The following is an 18,751-nucleotide window of genomic DNA, read 5'->3' on the forward strand; positions in this document are numbered from 1 at the left end:
GATATTTCAACTCATTTCAACTCTACATCAAACCCGTTTAAATTTATTGAAGAATGATATTTGTGAAATATTTCAATCCATTTGAATCAAATCAATTATTTTTGTCTGTTTTCATTATTGTTTGTATATGTGTAAATATTTATGAGTTTGAACCAAGTATAGCAATGGTTTTATAAATTTGTACAAAAATAATTAAGAAATAACAATGAAACTTTGCATATTACATCAACGATTCTGTTTAGTGCCAAACTGTCAAATCAGCACTGTTTGCAAGACTGACACTGTCAAAGCCTGTGGGATGATGCAGCCCGTTTACATACCAAACTTGTGTTTGAGCGCCAATTCATGTAAATCCTTGTTGTGTTGTTTTAACTTCTCACGAAAATGAACGATAGCTGTAGGTGTTATATTTGGTAAACTTATCTAATATACAGCAACTCACTGTACGTGTTTTTCGCCCTCGGTATCGTTGTTTTGCAGTTGGTGCTGGTGGCTTCAATACGACCACGTCCGGTGGTGCCGGATCAGAGAACAAGGCAGAAGGCGTCCTGCCGCTCGTCATTCAGCAAGTCCTGGAATCGACAGACGGCGGTATATCTTTATTCGGTCACCAGTATGCGATGATTACGCTTGTGGCAATCGTACGTAATGTCGAATATTCATCTACCAAAGTCACTTACCAGCTGGAAGATCATACAGGTATGTACCGGAATCGATTAGACGGGTGTAAAGGATAGGTCACTTATTACATCCTGTTTCCTTCTCGACATAGGTCAGATTGACGCACACTTCTGGTTGGAAGAAGATGGAGCAACCAGCACTCCCAGTGTTGTTCCACAGTCGTACGCTCGCGTCGTTGGATCCGTCCGCAATCAGGGCGGTTCGAAGGCGATCATGATATTCAAGATCGATCAGATCAACTCTCCGAACGAAGTTACCACCCATCTGCTAGAGGTATTGCACTCCAGGTACAAAGGGGAAGAGAACAACAAACGCAAGGCGGAATCCAATTTCGATACCAACGCAAATGCCACTTCGAACGGTGGATTTATGGAATCGGATTCGGTTGGTGCATCGTTGGGTTTGAATGGGAAGCAGCTGGCGGTGTACAAAGCAATTAAAAGCCACGTCTCCGATATCGGTATCAGTCGTAAGGAGTTGCAGGCCAAATTTACTCACATCAATCCGTCAGAGATGCAGTAAGTGTTACGAGTACACCAATCTATGTGTCCACATTCGGCTAAAATCGATCTTTCTTTTACTTCCAGGAGCATTATCGAGCACATGGCACAGGAAGGAATGATATACACCACAGTCGACACCGAGCATTTCTTTTGTGTTGACGCATAAAGAGCAATTGTTTTTATGCGTTTATTCATTACATGTTTCTCATTCCCATTACTTTAAAACAAAGATTGAATTACTACTCTCTTAAGCCAGCCGTGCAATTATTTAATCCGAAATGTAAACGTATATTTCTTAAGATGTGTTGCGGGAAAACATAACACTTTTTGGACGACGAACCTTTAGAACGTAACAATTTTTTAAAAAATCATTTACAATATTATATGGAAAGAAATATTACAGAATTACCTAGGTAATTTTTGTTTAGAAAACTGCGTATTCGCATATTTATATTGTGAAGCTGTCATTACCTATGGTCGATGATACACTCACTATGTGCCGGCCCGAGAAAAGTCATAACAAACGCCTTGGACTACCAATTTGTTTTCGTCTGATTCGATTTGTTTGGATTATTTTGTTATCGCTGTGTAGATAGTCTCAATATTTTCCAAGGCATTCATTTTAGAATGTAGCAACAATAAGCTTATCAAAGTGGAGTAGTTTGAACTGTTTATGCCAAGTATACGAGAACGCCCCTAATTCATTCAACGATGGTGCTAGCCGTAATAGCCGACTTCATATACAAATTTCACTCCGTCCTGCATGGCATAATAACATTTGCTTGCTACGTCGGTTATTTGTTGTCTTACATCATCTACATAGCAGCATGGATCGTACAGAATCTATCTGTCTTTACGCAGATCGTCCTCGAAGACAATGAACATTTCATCCAAGATACGAAAGCAATCATCGTTGGAATATCTGACTTCTTTATCGCCAACATCGGGAAGGTTTTCAGTGGAGCCAGCTTCCTCGGCAAAGCACTTTTCAATGGAGCGGTCGCACTGGTGTCTTTGGTGAAATTGATCGCTTGGTCTGCTGAACAAAGCCTAACACTGATCGGGGATGCCGTATGGATGCTATTCACCGTACCGTACCAAAGTCTGATGTTATTCGAATGGATCCGCAATCAAATACAACTGCTCTTAAAAGATGGACTGGTCCAAATTACGAGCTACATTAGCGAGAATATTCATCACAAAACTGTCTGTGGACTAGCGCTGTTACTGCTCATATGTCTAAATCCCACACCGATGCAACTGGTGTGGGTTTTTCTAAGGGAAAAGTTTCACACTGTAGCCGTTCATTTGTCCAAAGTATTCAGGACAGCATTGCTACACGTTAACATCTGCCTCACCGGATGGCTCGGACGGGTAGAAACGGTACAGGAAGAAAATACCAACCGATCGACTGTAGGAATATGCATCATATGCCAAGAAAATGAACGTACCGTCGCCTTTATCCCCTGTGGACATTTTTGTGTGTGCAAAGGTTGTGCCAGAAGCCTAGTTTACTACAATCCCCGGTGTCCACTGTGCCGTTCCTATATCAACCAAAAGCTGGAGATATACATCTAGTGTGAGACTGCGGAGTATAGAAGTAAATAACACAAGAATATACATTAGCTTATCTGCAGGGAATTCAAAAAGACATTAGAGTAAGGTAAGCAATTTTTAAGAAATTGTCCTGTACCAGAATAAGAGCCAAATAAATATTTGGTAAAAGGATTCCGTAATTGTTTTCATTTCCATGCGAATTATTCCGATTTTTCTTTCCTTATTCCACCTAGAGCAAAGTCACACACAAAGACAAAGTCAAAAGATACATGAAAGATTCATATGTTTTATAACAATTTCTTACTAACAAATTTCATACTATCCCCATAGCTTGGTAACAAACTGTATAAACTGTTCTACAAATTGCAAAGCTTAGAGCTTTTGCTTAAACACGGACAACCGCACCCCGTCGCACAGACATCGTGCCGCTCGAACCATATTCGCATATGCTCCGTATGGCCACCGTGGCCACAGTGCAGACAAGCATTGGCAGCTCCCCTTACCGGCAGTCGGCACAAACTGCAGTACAGCACCGGTTTCTTACAGGATGCACAAGCCGGTGCCCCGACCCGACAGCAGTTTAAACATTCCGTCACAAACTCTACGCAACGTGGCGTATCGACGTAACTGGAGAGGTATTTCAGCACCTTTGCTCGCTGCACCAGTAAACCCCAGCGGTAAAGCATTTCCGCGTAGCTACGCTTGAAGTTGTCGTACAGATAGCGGTTGCTATCGCCCAGCAAACTCTTGTTGATGTCCCCGACGAAACCGACCGACGCGCTTGGACCGAGCCGAATATCATCCAACGAATCGGACCACGAGTTGCTGCGCAGATGCTTCAGCTGTTGCGCCAATATCCAGCCCTGGTTGGAGGACGGATCCACCGGTAGTATCGTGTGGTACGGTGATCCGCTAGGCTGCCATTCGAAGAACCGGCGTGTGTAAACGTACAAAAAAAATGGGAACAAAACAAATGTACAATATTATTAAACGATTCGCATAGGAAACTTGCAACCGAAAACGACCGTTCACAGACAGGGAGGAAGGAAAAGCATTTCCACCAAATGTACAAACACATACAACGGACAACGCACAGGAAGCTCTCTCCCCCCGGGACGGTACCTCCAAAAGCCCGTCGGTATCGTTACAGGTTGTAAATTGCCAGTTCAATCGCGGAGATGGAAGCTAAAGTTCTGGGTTTTATATGTACATATAATGTGGTTAGCGGCATTCCGATATGAGCGATGACCACTAGGCACGATGAGCGCAAGCGCAAGCCGCAGGATACTTTGCTGGATAGGGAATTGAGGTAAGGGACCCCTTCGAAACAGAAAGCATTAACTATGCACAGCAATTTATAACCGGGAACTAAGGAACGCATAACATAAAGCACATAGAAGCTAACATAAAGAAAAAGAAAAGTACAAAACGACGGACGAACAACGGACGATTCATTTAAACAATGAGGGAGAAAACGAAAGCGGAACGAGCAAAAGCACCACATGATCGGACAAAACGTGTTTTTTTATCTTTTTCCAGTCCCACATCAGACGGCACGTCTGCTTGAAAGCATTATTGGTTTAGTTTAGACACGGAGCAAGAGATTTTGTTTCCATTTTTGGCTGTGGAAATTTTGGGTTTGTTTTTTTTTCGCATTTGCATTTTTTTTTAACAATCACATCGGGATTTTTTTTTAAATATACCTGATTTACCTTAATTTTTCGATGACCGCTAAGTAAGTGCTATAATGAGTTGAAGGGAAAGAAACGAATTAAAAAGCTAACGGAAGAAAACTACCACTTACTTTGCTAAACTTCCCCCCACGATCCCTTCCCACACCCCCTTGACCACCCACCAGGGGGAAATGGAGCGAGATAGATACTACCATAAGCCATGGTTAATGAGAAGAATGGACGGAAAGGAAGGAAATGGATTAAATGTCGGACTGTCGAATATGCGTGTGTGAGGCTCGGTACGATGAATCCATTAGTGAGTATGAATATAATTTTGAAAAAAATAATTTTGACACAAAACTTTGCTTTGGAAAAGGTTTTGCAAATGTTAGTTAAATATTGCTAAAAAAAAATCGAAACAAACTAATGAATGCAAACAATGATAACACTCGAGCAGGGAATAACTCGCACCGGAACATCCAGTAAGAGGATAATAAAAATGGGTTGTAAGTGTTAGCCTAGCCGGGAACTAGCGGGGGGAAAACCCGTAACATGCGACTATTAAACTCATGATTCGACGAGCTTATCGTAAACACTGTACGGAGATTTCACTAAAACAACTAACTCGGAATTGCTTGATCTCGTGGCATTCTTCCGAGCAAGCGCATGAATTCAGAAATAGAAAACAGTTGAATATTTCCGTTTCATTTTTGGGAATGGATTCACTTACACTTTGGTTGATTGATTTGCTACTCGAGCTGGAACTCATCGAAAGCTCGAGCGCCGATGGACAGTGTCGACCGAACGCGCAACAAAGCATTGCTGCCGTCTGCACATCATGTATATGTGCGAAGTGATGAATTCTTTAAAAAAAGAAAAGGCAAAACGTTAAAAAAAAACTCCAAAAGTAACAATGTTCAGTTCCCTTGCCCTTACAGTGACTCCAGCAGACTCTTAGCGAACGGGTTCTGTGCGCACAGCATGTCGTCATCGGTTTCAAAATCGGTGCTCGGTTGGGCGATCATTTCCGCCAATGACCAACACTGCACCAGATCGGGTCGACCATATTTTTCTGCCGCCGCACGATTATGGCGACACATTTCGGCTACGTTCGTCGTGCTGATGATGTAGTTCTCCGCCAGCTCGCGGCTAACGTATAGTATCTTCGACACGTCGTACACGTGCACGGGTGACACGTTGATCTTAACCGACGATCCTCGATGGCGGGACGATTTCTAAAGGCAAACAGCAGGCAAAGCACGATCGCTCTTAAACACAAGACCTTTACGATAGAAACGCAGCCAGCAAACAAGACTTACCCTGTCCGGTAGATAGAACGAAGATGTACTAGGATCCCGGTGGGCGTACAGGATGGGTTGCGATCCCATAACATTCCCGAGATAACCACCGCTCAATGCCGAAAGTGCTCTCGGTGTGGTATTTTGTTGCTTCAAGCTAATGCGCTTCGTATTAAGCGGACGGGAGAACGTTACGAGTATGCCCACCTGACTGAACCGTACCCCGGACGTACGGGGAAATGGCACACAAGCATCGTGCAGTGCGCTACTAAGCGCCCCTTCCAATCGGGGCGACTGTAGCCGCAGATGACGATCACCATTGTTGAAGGATTTCTTCAGCTGGTTCACCAATGCGCGCAAACACTGCTCGAGACAGGTACGGCCCTTCTTCACACGCTGACTAGCGGTCGTTCGAAGCACCTTCATTAGCGTCACCGATAGTGCATCGTCCAGTGACGTTCCCTGGCAGTAGTGGAACTCCGGCACGGTACCATTGTTGGGATAGAGTGGCGGGAAGTTTACCTGCAGCATTATCACGTACCCGTTGACGGAGATTCGTACGGTTGCGGTACGTTTGATCGGGTCCAGCACCTCAATGTCGATGTGCGGAATGTTTGGATTTAGCAATGAAAATTCGTGCTGCAACGACACGGATGGTTGTTTCTCGCGCATCGGACTCTTCGGGCAGCCCGACATTGAAAATTTACCACCTGGAAGGCCCGCACTACCAGCGTTGCTTCCCTCCTCTATCATAAACCCATCGTCATCGTCCGGTGGGTAGCGTTCGCACAACTTCCGCACTTCCTCGTCGATGCGCCATATGCGTATGGTTTGATCGCGCGACCACGTTATCAGCTCCGGATCGTGTATGTCCTTGCGGCCCCAGGCAAAGTCTAGCACCACGTCCGTATGCCCGACCAACGCGCAAATGGGTGCGTCCTGCTTGGAGTTATTCCACATCAGGAGACTGTTCTCGCCGCGTCCCTGCTGCGGAACGCTGGTCGTAACCAGACCGTCCGCGAACGGGGTGTACCGGGCCCGCCACACTGGACAGGACGTCGTGATGATTTTCTCCGCCCGGCGCGGGTTGTTAATGTCGAAGTATTTCACCGTACCGTCCTGGCTAGCGGTGGACAGGCTCGTCTCATGATCGTGGCTCCAGTTGATACCGTGGATACGCGACAGATGCGCCGTGATGTACTGTATCGGACACGAACCTTTGCGCTGGTCCCAGATGCGCAGATCGCCATCGTGGGCTGTGGCGACCAGGTTCCCCGAGACCCGATTAAAACCCACCTGACTGGCACCGGACATACAGACCGCACTCAGCGACAGTACAGGCTTCCGGGGGTCGCGCAGATCCCACAGATGCGTGAACGTGTCGATCGAGCAACTGGCCAGAAGGTGTGGCACCTTCGAGTGCCAGTCGATGTCCGTTATCATTCGGGTGTGCGCTCGAAGCGAGTGCTGCAGGGTAGGTTCACCGGAGCGCCACGTGACGACCTCGATCTGTTGGCAGGTTGCGATCGCACAGTACTCCTGACTGTTCTGGCAGATGGCCCATTCTGCCGCCGTTACCTCGTATTTCGAGTGCCGCTGAAACTTTCGTAAACCGCAATCGATCGTATCGTCCATGCGCGGATTGCTAGCGTCCGTCGCTTCATAGTCACGCAACGATTGCAGGGCGAGCAGACGCCGACCGGCCAACAATATCCACGATCCGGTCCAATCGACGGACATTACGTTTGCCTGCAGGTCTCGATACTCCCGTACCCAGGAACTTTTGCGCTGCAGACATAACGGTTCACTGCCAACGGCTCCCGCTCCACCAACACCAATCAAACCGCCCAAACTTCCACCGGTTCTCGATTCGGTAAGTGAAGACATTTTTTCGTATTTAAACAACCTATACTAAACCCATTTTAGAAGCAAAACTGCAAAAATTATCTCCGTTTGTTGGGGTATTGTTTATATTTGTATCGTGAATCTATTGACAGCTGTGACATTTCGTTTGACAACTGCCGACGACAACAAAGTGTGGTGTAGCGTTTTGTTCAGAATTTTTGCGAAAATTGATTTATTTTTCACTTATTAAGACTACGGTAAAGTATTCAGATTCATTCATAGCCATTAAATTTTTTTTCCCATTTTTTTCAAGCCCATTCTTAAGTTAATTATCAATTTTACAATGTGGTGTAAATGCGATGGTGTAACCAGTTGTAAACAAGCGCACTGACAACTTTTTTTCTATACAAAGCAAACACGCGAAAAGGTGCCGGGAGGGCGAATATTTTGGAAGCATAATTGTTATTCAGTGAATTTAACCGCTTCTTGCTGAAAAGATTCATCATGCCGCAGGGAAGGCGTAAGGTTCCGTTTAGCGGAAAACAGAAGAAACAACAGTTGCTAGCGAAAAAGCAAGCCAAAAGTAAGCGAATACTCGTACGCGATCGAAGGTTCTAGTTCCAGTGGTTGATTTGTACGATTACCTCATCCTGCCAGGTAGCACATCGCACAACTTAATCCGAAACCTTAAGGATGAAGAATCGAGCGACATCAGTGAGGACAGCGATATGCCGAGAACGTTCGGTGAGAATATCGAAAAGATCAACATGCAACCGTTGAGGGATCCACGCAGCAAAACGAACCGGTACGTGCTGCAGTTTCATCGGGAAACTCCTAAGGAGTTGCGTGAAATGAAGGAAGAAGCCCGGAAGGGGCTGGTGTATCGCAGCGAGCAGGAAATGGAGCTGGGCGATAACTATTTCCAGCAGTACGATTTTCCCACACGACCGAAATGGTGCTACGAGATGTCTAAAGAACAGTTGGATGGCAATGAGAACCGGTACTTCTTTGTAAGCTCGATTTAAACGAAGAAGCGAGAAGGACTCTTTGCAGTAATATTGATGGTTTCCTTGCAGAAATACGTTACCAAGCTGGAGAAGGATCATTACGACGATATGAAATCGTTAAGCTTCTGTGAGTTGAATCTTGAAACGTGGCGACAGCTGTGGCGTGTGCTGGAGTTGTCGGACATAGTTTTAATCATTGTCGATGCTCGGTTCCCTGTACGTTTTACTCGTTTGCTGTCTTGCATCAAAAAGTGTACTAATTAACAACGTTTTACCGTTCCCATTTCAGACACTAATGTTCCCTCCCTCGCTGTACCGGTACGTTACGGAGGAGCTTGGCAAAGGTATGATGCTGGTCATCAACAAGATTGACCTGGTGGACGCCCGAGCAGTACTAGCCTGGAAGCAATACTTCGAGCAAAAGTACCCCCAAATCAAGGTGGTGCTGTTCACTTCCTACCCTTCGTACAATTTGCGCGGCAAGCAGGAAAGCAAGTACGGGCTCAAAATTCGTCGCCGCCGTGGTCGTATGCGCATGGCGGCGGAAGGAGCGCAACAGATCTATGACGTTTGCCGTAGGTACGCCGGAGATGAAGTTGATTTGCGTTCGTGGGAGCAAAAGATTCTCGAAGAGCGTAACGCTCCCATGGACGTGGACGTGGACGAAGATGAAAAGCTCGTGTCGGAGAGAACGCACGAGGAGGAGAAAGATTTCGCATTCGAGGAGCATGTAAAATTTAGAAACGGCGTACTTACGATCGGTTGCGTCGGTTATCCGAACGTTGGTAAATCCTCCCTTCTGAATGCCGTCATGGGCCGGAAGGTGGTTAGCGTAAGCCGTACGCCTGGTCACACGAAACACTTTCAAACGATCTTTCTTACCAACACCGTGAAGCTGTGTGATTGTCCGGGCTTGGTATTTCCTTCCTCGACTCCACGCCGTCTGCAAGTGCTGATGGGAAGTTACCCGATCGCGCAACTTCGGGAACCGTACGGTTCGGTTCGGTTTCTTGCCGAACGGCTCGATTTGGTGCAGCTGCTTTCGCTGAAACACCCAGAAAACGATAACGATGAATGGTCACCGATCGATATATGCGATGCTTGGGCAATCAAGCGCGGATTCCTGACGGCGAAGGCCGCTCGGCCCGACACATACCGGGCGGCAAACAGTATTCTTCGGATGGCACTGGACGGCAAAATCACGCTCTCCCTTAAACCGATCGGGTTCCATCTAGAAAAATCAAAGCTGTCCACTGATCCGGAGCTGGCGAGGGTGAAAGAAATTCAAGCGATCGTCGAAAACGATGGTAACGATGATGAGGACGATTGCTTTTCGGACACGGATACGGAAGATGTGGCCGGTGTTAGCAATGACGGAGACAATGAGGAAGATGAAGACGCCAACAGCACACTTTCTCCACCGAGCTGCTCACGCACAGCGAATCCGTTCGAACTACTCGGCAGTCCAGAGTAAAGATGAAGATTAATGTTGGAATGTGTAAATCATGTTTTGAATCATACTGGTCCGCTTTTAATAAATAAATATGTTGAAGTTACCTATACTTAGTTTTTCTCTTATTTCGTGCACTCAGATGTTAATCTATGGACGACTTTCCTAACGTGTTGTGATGCCACGATAGAATTGTATTACGGTGTGTACTATATAGGATAGATTTAAAATATTCTAAATTTTCGTTTAAGAACAGGTACCAAGTTTGGTTAATACTGAACGGGTTTTTTTTTATCAAAGAAACGTTTTGACCCACTTTGGTTAAATTTATATTAAAGCACTAGTGGCGATCGATTCACCGTTTAGATGTGGGTCAAAGCATTGTATGTGTTTTTTTAAATGAAAATTGCTTCTACGATAGTTTTAAAACCATTATACAAAGAGGAAACATGATAAATGCCTCAAATAAAACTAAATCGCACATTACTTGAAATTTTACTTCTTTGTGGCACTACTACCTCTGAAGTATTGGCCTGTCTTCTGATTTGTGATAAAATTTGTTTATCATACGTATTTAACTTAAGAATGTTTCTAGGATGGTTGTGCTTGTTGAATCTTTTGAAAAGAGGGATTCAAATGAATCTTCAGTGAAGAATCATTTAAATCATGCGCCAACTCGTAAAATAATAAAGAATTTACATACATTCAAATGAATCCTCAAAGATTCATTACCAACAAACTTAAAACACGGTTAATTTTGCATTGGACCAACCGGGTTGATCAGAACTGACCGGGGACTGATTTCAAGAGTGTGACTGACCAAAGGAATTCATTTTTGGGCCCTCCAACTACCTAGGAGCCCAAAAAATGTTCAAAAAAGCTGGACCACATGTTGTTTCCAATAGAAGAAAACATAACCCAAGTACTGCGAGCATTCGATTGTGCAGACCAATTAAGCTGAATTGTGGTTTCTAACAACTTTTTCCTTCGTGGCTCAACAACCTCAAGAGGTATTGGCCTTTCTTTTCTGGCTTCCTGTCGGTTCCGATGGGACTTGGTACCCATTTCTTTTGTTTAAGAACGACATCGCTACCGCATAAAACATCGGATTGTTCCGAAACATGATTCAATGGGGATTCAAGAATCCTCAAAATAGAGGCTAAGAATTATTCATTCAGATTCATGAATCTGAATTAGATTCTTCCAACATTAGTTTCTAGGTATCATAATTCATAATTTCGCATTCTAGGTAAGAACGGTGTGAAATTAAATATTTTTGTTGGGCATCGACCACCATGCAGCATGTATCGCGCAATCGTTATGTCGATTTGGTCGACTTCCTGCCAACTGTCAAACGTGCCTCGTACCAACATGGAGAAGCAAATCGTCTCGCAGCAAACTGTCAAACTCTCTTTCCGGCTAACGCCACTGTAAAACAGACGTGTTGAAAGTAAATAAGATGAAATATTTTCTATTTTATCCGGTAAAACGGCACGAATTCGTGAAATGGTGCATTTCATCCGGACGCGTAAATATTAATCGTGCAGAGCGTTGTGAATTTGGTGTGAATAATGTTCCGTTTCATTGTTAATTTTCGTGCGAATGTTGGGTCACCGAGTGCCGACAGCGGTACATTGGAAGAGTGTTTGAACGGGCAAAGGGATCGGTGTGGTGCAGAAGCACAGGGTATATGCTAGCTGTCAGTCCGTCTATTCGTTCATTTCCTTTTCGACTAGCAGAGCGAACGTGTCGTTTTCCGGATCGGCTCCAGTATTAAGATAAAAGAAAAGACTTGATGTTCTTAAAACATAAAATCAAGATTTTGTTAAACTTCAAAACAGTTATCAAGTGATATTCCATTTTCACACGCGTTCTGCACGGTTGAATATTTATCGTATCGTCCGCGAAAGAATTCGTGCCCGAAGCTTTAACCTCAAACCTAATCCCGCGTGGTTTCGAGAAAGCAACCGGAAGTTCATTTTTTTTCTTCTGAGCTGTGAAAACTAAGCGTTTGCCGTTATCTTTCTTGGTTGCTGCGCGTAACATCTTTAGCACCATGGCTGACGAAGCATTTGAAAACTTCGATGAGGAGGCGACGGCACCGCAGGACATGGACGAAGCCGCCGTCCATGATGACCAGGCAGCTCAGGTCTACGAAGAAGCTCCCGTAGCCCAGGCTGCTGAGCTTCCCGAAATCAAACTGTTCGGCCGTTGGAGCAGTGATGACATCGATATTTCCGACATTTCCGTTTCGGTGAGTTTTGACCCTTTTTTCTATTGATTTTTCGTTTCCACGTGCTAGAACCACGTGTTCGAATGGCTTCTAAAATGGATCAGCGTCTAACCGCGGTTCTGTCTTCGTTGCTTGTAGGATTATATCGCCGTGAAGGAGAAGCACGCCAAATACCTTCCCCACTCGGCCGGTCGCTATGATGCCAAGCGTTTCCGCAAGGCCCAGTGCCCGATCGTCGAGCGTCTGACCAACTCGCTGATGATGAAGGGTCGCAATAACGGCAAGAAGCTGAAGGCCGTGCGCATCGTGCGTCACGCCTTCGAGATCATGCATCTGCTTACTGGTGAAAATCCGCTACAGATCGTGGTCCACGCCATCATCAATTCGGGCCCACGCGAAGACTCCACCCGTATCGGGCGTGCTGGTACCGTCCGTCGTCAGGCCGTAGATGTGTCTCCCCTGCGCCGTGTCAATCAGGTAAGATGAACCGCCCTTACCCGCGTTCGTGTCAAACGTATTACCGATGCTAAGGCATATTGGGTCGATCGATTCTCTTTAGTCGTCCTCCAATTCCAATAGGATCGGAAAGTATACATGCGGCATGGTCTGCTCGATTCGATTTTCGTTGAGCTGACGCTTTAAGCGTGATTGGTTCAAGGTGTGATCGGGTGATCTGCTACAAAATGTCTGTCCAAACCACAACCGTTACTCTTGGCTTGATTTTTTACATGTGTTCTCTCGCTATCTCTCTCTCTCTCTTCCCTAGGCTGTCTGGTTGCTGTGCACCGGAGCTCGTGAGGCTGCATTCCGTAACATCAAGACGATTGCTGAATGTTTGGCCGACGAACTGATCAATGCCGCGAAGGTAAGTGGAACAAAAGAGTTATCCTTTTTTCATGTCCACGCAGCGAGAATATTGCTTTAAATGCAGTACTAATTCTCATCGTTTTATTTCCATTTTCCTGTGCGTCGTTTATGATTCGCCATCTTTCCGTTCATATTGCATTTTTGTACACAACCTCCTCACCACCTCCAGGGTTCGTCAAACTCGTACGCTATCAAGAAGAAGGACGAGCTGGAGCGTGTCGCCAAGTCTAACCGATAAACATTTTCCTACACGTGTGCGTTCGTGCGTGCGTTTACCGTTTGGTTGGAAGGGATTGGGTGTATTTGGCTCGTGGTATTGTTTTTTCTTCTCCCGCCTAAACAACATACGGCGGGAATGAATCTAATTGTTTCTTCCCTGAAATCGTCATCCAAACACTCGGAGGGAGGAAACATGAAGGTTGGATTATAAAAACCCCTAGTTGCAATATCATCGCAGCATGCATAAAAAGTGGTTTTTTTTCTTGAAAGTGTATATCGTGTGCTTATAGCTAGTAATAACGCACGGTATCACCTTTAAAGAAAGGAGGTGTCAATAAACAAAAACAAGAAATCCAAAAACGTTGGCTCTCTCTCAATGATCTCTGTGTGTTGCTTTATGTTTTATTTGATTAATGTAAATGGACGGAACGACGCATTTAAGGGGCTGGAAAGTGCTTTCTTTCGTTGATCTGATTTAGGAATATGATACAAAGAAGATACAACTTATAGGCCGTGAGCAAGGATAGCTTCAATAGTAGCGTTGGAAGTAACGAGACCGTAATGCAATACTGCGCGCGATACTCGACTAAAGGTAAGTGCATTCAGCTATTTAATTACTTACCAGAGCTAGGTTCGTTTTACGCCCTCCAATACTACTTCGCTCTCTCCATTTTCAATTCGACTGAGCAAATGATTTTGTTGGGCAAGAGCATTGTTCTTACTGGTATCTTGGAGACTTGATTTAATTCATGGCTCTACATCGCGTGTTCCGACTACATTTCAAGTGTTAATTTTTCGTTACTGAGGCGTTCACTATGTTGCCTAATTTTGCTAATTTCTTGAAATATTTTTTTGCTTTCAGATTGGACTTTAAGAAGATGTGCTGGATTTACACGCTTTAACTCCTCGCAAATGGATTACAACAGGTAAGGATGCTGAGTATTTTGCTTGTGTATTAGTTTGATGTAGTCGTCACTAGATTATACCAATCGGAATGAATTAAAAGCAAGTTGATCATTTCGATAGGAAAATGTGACAATATAAAATGGTAATAAACCTAGATAATTTTTGCCCGAACTCGCGGTAAGCTTAAATTTGTGTCGTTCTATTACTACATCATACTCTATTCTACAAGCCTATAGTTTCCCGTATTTATACAGTAAGGTTATACATATTGCTCTTTCTGTATTTGCAGATAAAAAAATGTTGCTGTGCAACCGAATGGAAACGGTTTCAATGGTTAAACGCCCTCAAAAGAAGGTACGCACTACAACACAGTGGAATCTTGCATAATCTTTTTTTATTAGAATGTCCAGCTATTTTCAATAAAATCTGTTTAGAGAAAATGCTTCATTCTAAGCCAGTAATCGTATCATGTTGGACTAAAACAATAGTTGGCACTTTGCAGGGTACGGAAGTGTATCTTTTTTACCCCCCATAAGTCCAATGACACACACCTTTCTGCATCACTATTATTTGCCCGTATTTGAAGGTACTGGTTGTTAATTATGTTATGTTTTTCTTTTTGCAGGTAAACTTACGGAAACGAATTTTGATTTGGGACACAGGCTCATAATTGTTTAAAAAAGGTAAGCAGGAACATCTTTTGTTCTTCTCGTGATCACACCTTCAAATGATGATTTATCAGTTATCCCTGGCATAAACATAATGCTGATATTTTTTTTGATTCTGACAATCATCATGTTATGTTCGCATATCAATAATAATTTCTTACAATAATATTAATCATTTCCTTTCATTATTTTACAGATTAAACAGTTTTTTTGACGACGGATTGCATCTCGTGAGCAGCGGATTGCGTGTAAATAGAATCGGTATGTTTTAATTACTATTTATGGGGTAGTTAATGTTTTTTTTTCTATGATGAGGGTTTTACCGCCCCAGTCTGAAACAAAATGACAGATACGGATTTTCCTTTACTGAATTGTTATTGGAACATTTAACTCCAGAAATTGTATGCATGTATACGTGTGTTAACATTCTCCTTTCTTTTTTCACAGATTAAATATTTCTTTTGAGGGTGAATTGCAACTCGTGAGCATCGGATTGCGCGTATATAGAATAGGTATGTTTTAATTACTATTTATGGGGTAGTTAATGTTTTTTTTTCTATGATGAGGGTTTTACCGCCCCAGTCTGAAACAAAATGACAGATACGGATTTTCCTTTACTGAATTGTTATTGGAACATTTAACTCCAGAAATTGTATGCATGTATACGTGTGTTAACATTCTCCTTTCTTTTTTCACAGATTAAATATTTCTTTTGAGGGTGAATTGCAACTCGTGAGCATCGGATTGCGCGTATATAGAATAGGTATGTTTGAATGACTATTTATGGGGTAGTTAATGTTTTTTTCTATGATGAGGGTTTATCGCCCCAGTCTGAAACAAAATGACAGATACGAATTTTCCTTTACTGAATTGTTATTGGAACATTTAACTCCAGAAATTGTATGCATGTATACGTGTGTTAACATGTTCTCCTTTCTTCTTTCACAGATTTAATATTTCTTTCGAACGTGAATTGCATCTCGTGAGCAGCGGATTGCGCGTAAATAGAATAGGTATGTTATATTTATTATTTTTGGGTAGTTAATTGTGTCATTGAAATACTTAGCACTAAAGCTACCAAACGTGTTAAAAGCTTAGTTTTTATTGCTGGTTCGTTCACAAAACAATGCAAAAAGCTGGAAACGTTGAAGCCATTTCCATAGGACAGGCACGCGGAGCCATGCAGTGAACTACATTAATAGAATGAAATATAACCAGTCAGGAAGGCTCAATCGGTAGCATTAGTGCTAATTTTCGAGTCAACAATTTTTAATGATGATTACGTCGCATTACTATCAACTGAAAATATTAATGTTGATACATATAAACGTTTATTTCGATTGGTCTTACTGAATACGTTTGCTGTCAAAACTAGATTGTTCTTTTTTGTGTTGCAATTAATTAATTTTAAAATTTTTATTTTATATTTCAGATAAATCACAATAAACAGCCTTGGGGAGTGGATGCTTCGAATACAAACAGACGTGTTTGTTGCACGCATTTAGTGTAAGTTACGACTACCGATTATATATTCTTGTCCATGTATTCTAATATCAAATTGACAACACATCTTGTCTTCTTGGTTTCGCTTGTGGACTATATTAATTTACTTTACAAATCCTGTTTATTGAGTTCTCCATATTCTTTAATCGTGGAAAGTTCTGTAACAAAATTTTCAATGTATTTTAGTGAACCCATAGTAGTAGCATGATTATAAATCATTATGTTAATATGTATTTATTTTGTTTTTTTTTTATAGATCCCAATTATGTGCAGAATATGCAATGCAATTATCTCATGACATGGAAATACTGAACGATCAAAACACAACTAACTGCAAGGTAAGATTTTAATATCCTTCGTACTTCCATTCTTATCGCATTTGTCTTCTGTACCCTAGGTATGTATGGCTGGTCTGTTCATTACCTTTTTTAACGTTAACGAAGACTAGAGTGAATTCAGTTGCTTCATCCACAGTTGCAGTTGCTCCGTTGAGCTTACTGACACGCTGTCAGCAAATTAGCAACTACAGGGTTTTCTACCGTTTTGTTAGCACGAAAAAACTTGAACCGCGTATGACAACATTTTATTAAATTGTTTATTTTTTTCTCTTTACCGTTTCAGGGTTTTCATTTCAATGAGGAAATCAAGAATAAATTTAAAACAGTGCTGGGTGAACCACATATATTTAAAGTAAGTTTACATATCAGAACATTGTTTTAGTTGTTAAATCAATTTCGTTGAAATGATGGTTTTAATATACGCTACGATGTCCTACATAAATCATGCGGACATATCAAGTTTTTCGGACTTGCCCTCTCTGATCCCACTTTTGTTACTAAGACTATTCAATATTTGGAAGGATATGGCGCAGTTCTTAACGGTTTTATGTCTTTTTCTAATTTTTTTTTCAGTTGGACACTCGACGTGTGCTGCGAAGCCTTGTTTCTGATCCAGATACGTTGCTTGGGCTATGTAAATAGCATATATCCAGTTAACATTGCCAAGGTGAGTAATCCTTCTTATTCGCTATATTCATAGAATCTTTCTTTGGAATGTCTCAGGATTTGTTGAGGAAATAACAAATTGTTTTGAACTATTCCGAATCCGTATTTTACTTCAAACTAACGATAGTACAGAAATGCTCGAAGAAAAATATGTCCCGATCTCCAGTCAGTCATTTATGCTTTCCATTATCAGCTAAATGATCTCCATTATAGGGGACTAAAGTAAATGGTATCGAGATCATAATGGTTTCTGATTCCTTGACACGTGTGTTTACGTGTCAAGAGTATTTCTTTGTACCGACAATATAACTGAGTTGCTTCAAGCATTTTGTATGAACATTTGCAATGACTTGAAATTCAGTTTTTTTCTAACACGTAAATGTAATCTCTTTCCGTTTTAGATGTTTAGATGTAATCTCGTTAATGTATTCGTTTTTTTTATCTTTCGTAGGTGGTGACTGCCACTTTTCTCAACGTTTAAATCGTTGCTCGACATAGTTAAATCAGGTATGAAATTGCGACAATGTACGATTATATTGCTTCAAATGTATGAATGTGAAACCAAAGTTATCCAAATTAACTTTCACGCCTTTTATGATGATCATAAATATTTCCTTTACCTACATTGTCTGAATGACACAGTGATCGAAAACTTGTACTGATCGGTTCTCATATCTTTTACATAAAATTGCTTATACATTGTATAATAGATACTAATTCACCATTTGCTTATATTAACAGGAATGATTTTTTAACGAATCAAAAAGTGCTAAATCATCAGGAATCTTCAGTAGGCCATCAATCTCCCGAATTTAGCAATCCAGCGGTGGACTTTTGGAAGTGGCCTTTCATTCCAAAAGAGATTACGAGAAATTCTTTCAAAATAATAAGGTAAAATTAAATTTCAAAAATCCAGAAGTTAAATTTTTTTTTCATTTTATGATGATCAATTAAGGTTTCGCAAAATATTTCAATATGAGATAATTCCATTATCTTTGATATGAATACCTTGGCTGTCTGAAATTTGTTGCTAAGCCTTCAGATTTAAAGTTCATCTCTTGATATTGTTTCATATTATGTTTTTTTTTTATTTCAAGGTGTTAATGTAGTTCACGAGAAGATACAGGTAAGTAATGAAGTCGTCTTATTTGGCCGAACATGCAGGAGAGGAGGCACGATCAAACCGAGATTGCTACCCCTTCTGCAGGCGTGTGCTGCGTTATATTTAATATAAATCATATTCCCGATACAAAAAAACTGATTCAATTTTCAATAAACAGTGATACACAATGAATAGATCAAAGAGTAACAATTTCATGGAATGTTCCCCATTTTAT

General features: G+C 42.2%; 4 protein-coding genes and 1 long non-coding RNA gene across 7 annotated transcripts; 4 read left to right on the forward strand and 1 right to left on the reverse strand.

Annotated features, from left to right (window-relative positions):
* Positions 1-274: 274 nt before the first annotated feature.
* Positions 275-1,435, forward strand: LOC125763266 (replication protein A 32 kDa subunit). The gene is made up of 4 exons (XM_049426174.1): positions 275-397; positions 481-699; positions 773-1,199; positions 1,269-1,435. The coding sequence occupies exons 1-4, from the start codon at positions 385-387 to the stop codon at positions 1,348-1,350; spliced, it is 741 nt and encodes a 246-aa protein (XP_049282131.1). The 5' UTR covers positions 275-384; the 3' UTR covers positions 1,351-1,435.
* Positions 1,436-3,007: 1,572 nt separating this feature from the next.
* LOC125763256 (GATOR complex protein Wdr59) lies at positions 3,008-7,761 on the reverse strand. 2 transcript variants are annotated; one of them, XM_049426148.1, is made up of 5 exons: positions 5,734-7,761; positions 5,351-5,649; positions 5,145-5,277; positions 4,454-4,483; positions 3,008-3,658 (listed from the first exon to the last, which is right to left on the reverse strand). In XM_049426148.1, the coding sequence occupies exons 1-5, from the start codon at positions 7,597-7,599 to the stop codon at positions 3,098-3,100; spliced, it is 2,889 nt and encodes a 962-aa protein (XP_049282105.1). In that variant the 5' UTR covers positions 7,600-7,761; the 3' UTR covers positions 3,008-3,097. The 2 variants fall into 2 exon arrangements, with proteins under 2 accessions (XP_049282105.1, XP_049282106.1); XM_049426149.1 differs by lacking the exon at positions 4,454-4,483.
* A 188-nt stretch (positions 7,762-7,949) lies between these two features.
* LOC125763262 (guanine nucleotide-binding protein-like 1) lies at positions 7,950-10,120 on the forward strand. The gene is made up of 4 exons (XM_049426170.1): positions 7,950-8,140; positions 8,215-8,567; positions 8,634-8,780; positions 8,854-10,120. The coding sequence occupies exons 1-4, from the start codon at positions 8,062-8,064 to the stop codon at positions 10,036-10,038; spliced, it is 1,764 nt and encodes a 587-aa protein (XP_049282127.1). The 5' UTR covers positions 7,950-8,061; the 3' UTR covers positions 10,039-10,120.
* A 1,232-nt stretch (positions 10,121-11,352) lies between these two features.
* Positions 11,353-13,693, forward strand: LOC125763268 (40S ribosomal protein S5). Its single transcript, XM_049426175.1, has 5 exons — positions 11,353-11,464; positions 12,067-12,268; positions 12,386-12,724; positions 13,014-13,112; positions 13,284-13,693. Exons 2-5 carry the CDS (start codon positions 12,071-12,073, stop codon positions 13,350-13,352), a joined length of 705 nt encoding a protein of 234 aa, XP_049282132.1. The 5' UTR covers positions 11,353-11,464; positions 12,067-12,070; the 3' UTR covers positions 13,353-13,693.
* A 238-nt stretch (positions 13,694-13,931) lies between these two features.
* LOC125763269 (uncharacterized) lies at positions 13,932-18,712 on the forward strand. 2 transcript variants are annotated; one of them, XR_007418333.1, is made up of 14 exons: positions 13,932-14,259; positions 14,529-14,593; positions 14,865-14,922; positions 15,104-15,168; positions 15,355-15,419; positions 15,606-15,670; positions 15,856-15,920; positions 16,340-16,413; positions 16,667-16,748; positions 17,032-17,100; positions 17,322-17,415; positions 17,866-17,921; positions 18,156-18,305; positions 18,512-18,712. It is a non-coding gene; the product is annotated as an uncharacterized LOC125763269 (long non-coding RNA). The 2 variants fall into 2 exon arrangements; XR_007418334.1 differs by lacking the exons at positions 13,932-14,259; positions 14,529-14,593; positions 14,865-14,922; positions 15,355-15,419 and having other exon boundaries at positions 15,000-15,168.
* The last annotated feature ends 39 nt before the right edge of the window (positions 18,713-18,751 follow it).

Source organism: Anopheles funestus, chromosome 2RL (assembly GCF_943734845.2).
Source record: "Anopheles funestus chromosome 2RL, idAnoFuneDA-416_04, whole genome shotgun sequence".
NCBI lineage: Eukaryota > Metazoa > Arthropoda > Insecta > Diptera > Culicidae > Anopheles > Anopheles funestus.

Coding starts and splice junctions, on each gene's coding strand:
- LOC125763262 (XM_049426170.1), top strand. CDS start 8,062: ATGCCGCAGGGAAGGCGTAAGGTTCCGTTTAGCGGAAAACAGAAGAAA. Junction 8,568..8,633: donor ATGAGAACCGGTACTTCTTT/GTAAGCTCGATT, acceptor GTTTCCTTGCAG/AAATACGTTACCAAGCTGGA. Junction 8,781..8,853: donor TTGTCGATGCTCGGTTCCCT/GTACGTTTTACT, acceptor TTCCCATTTCAG/ACACTAATGTTCCCTCCCTC.
- LOC125763266 (XM_049426174.1), top strand. Junction 700..772: donor CCAGCTGGAAGATCATACAG/GTATGTACCGGA, acceptor TTCTCGACATAG/GTCAGATTGACGCACACTTC. Junction 1,200..1,268: donor ATCAATCCGTCAGAGATGCA/GTAAGTGTTACG, acceptor TTTTACTTCCAG/GAGCATTATCGAGCACATGG.
- LOC125763256 (XM_049426148.1), bottom strand. CDS start 7,599: ATGTCTTCACTTACCGAATCGAGAACCGGTGGAAGTTTGGGCGGTTTG. Junction 5,278..5,350: donor AAGAGTCTGCTGGAGTCACT/GTAAGGGCAAGG, acceptor CTTTTTTTAAAG/AATTCATCACTTCGCACATA. Junction 4,484..5,144: donor GCAAATCAATCAACCAAAGT/GTAAGTGAATCC, acceptor AACTCATTATAG/CACTTACTTAGCGGTCATCG.
- LOC125763268 (XM_049426175.1), top strand. CDS start 12,071: ATGGCTGACGAAGCATTTGAAAACTTCGATGAGGAGGCGACGGCACCG. Junction 12,269..12,385: donor TTTCCGACATTTCCGTTTCG/GTGAGTTTTGAC, acceptor CGTTGCTTGTAG/GATTATATCGCCGTGAAGGA. Junction 12,725..13,013: donor CCCTGCGCCGTGTCAATCAG/GTAAGATGAACC, acceptor TCTCTTCCCTAG/GCTGTCTGGTTGCTGTGCAC.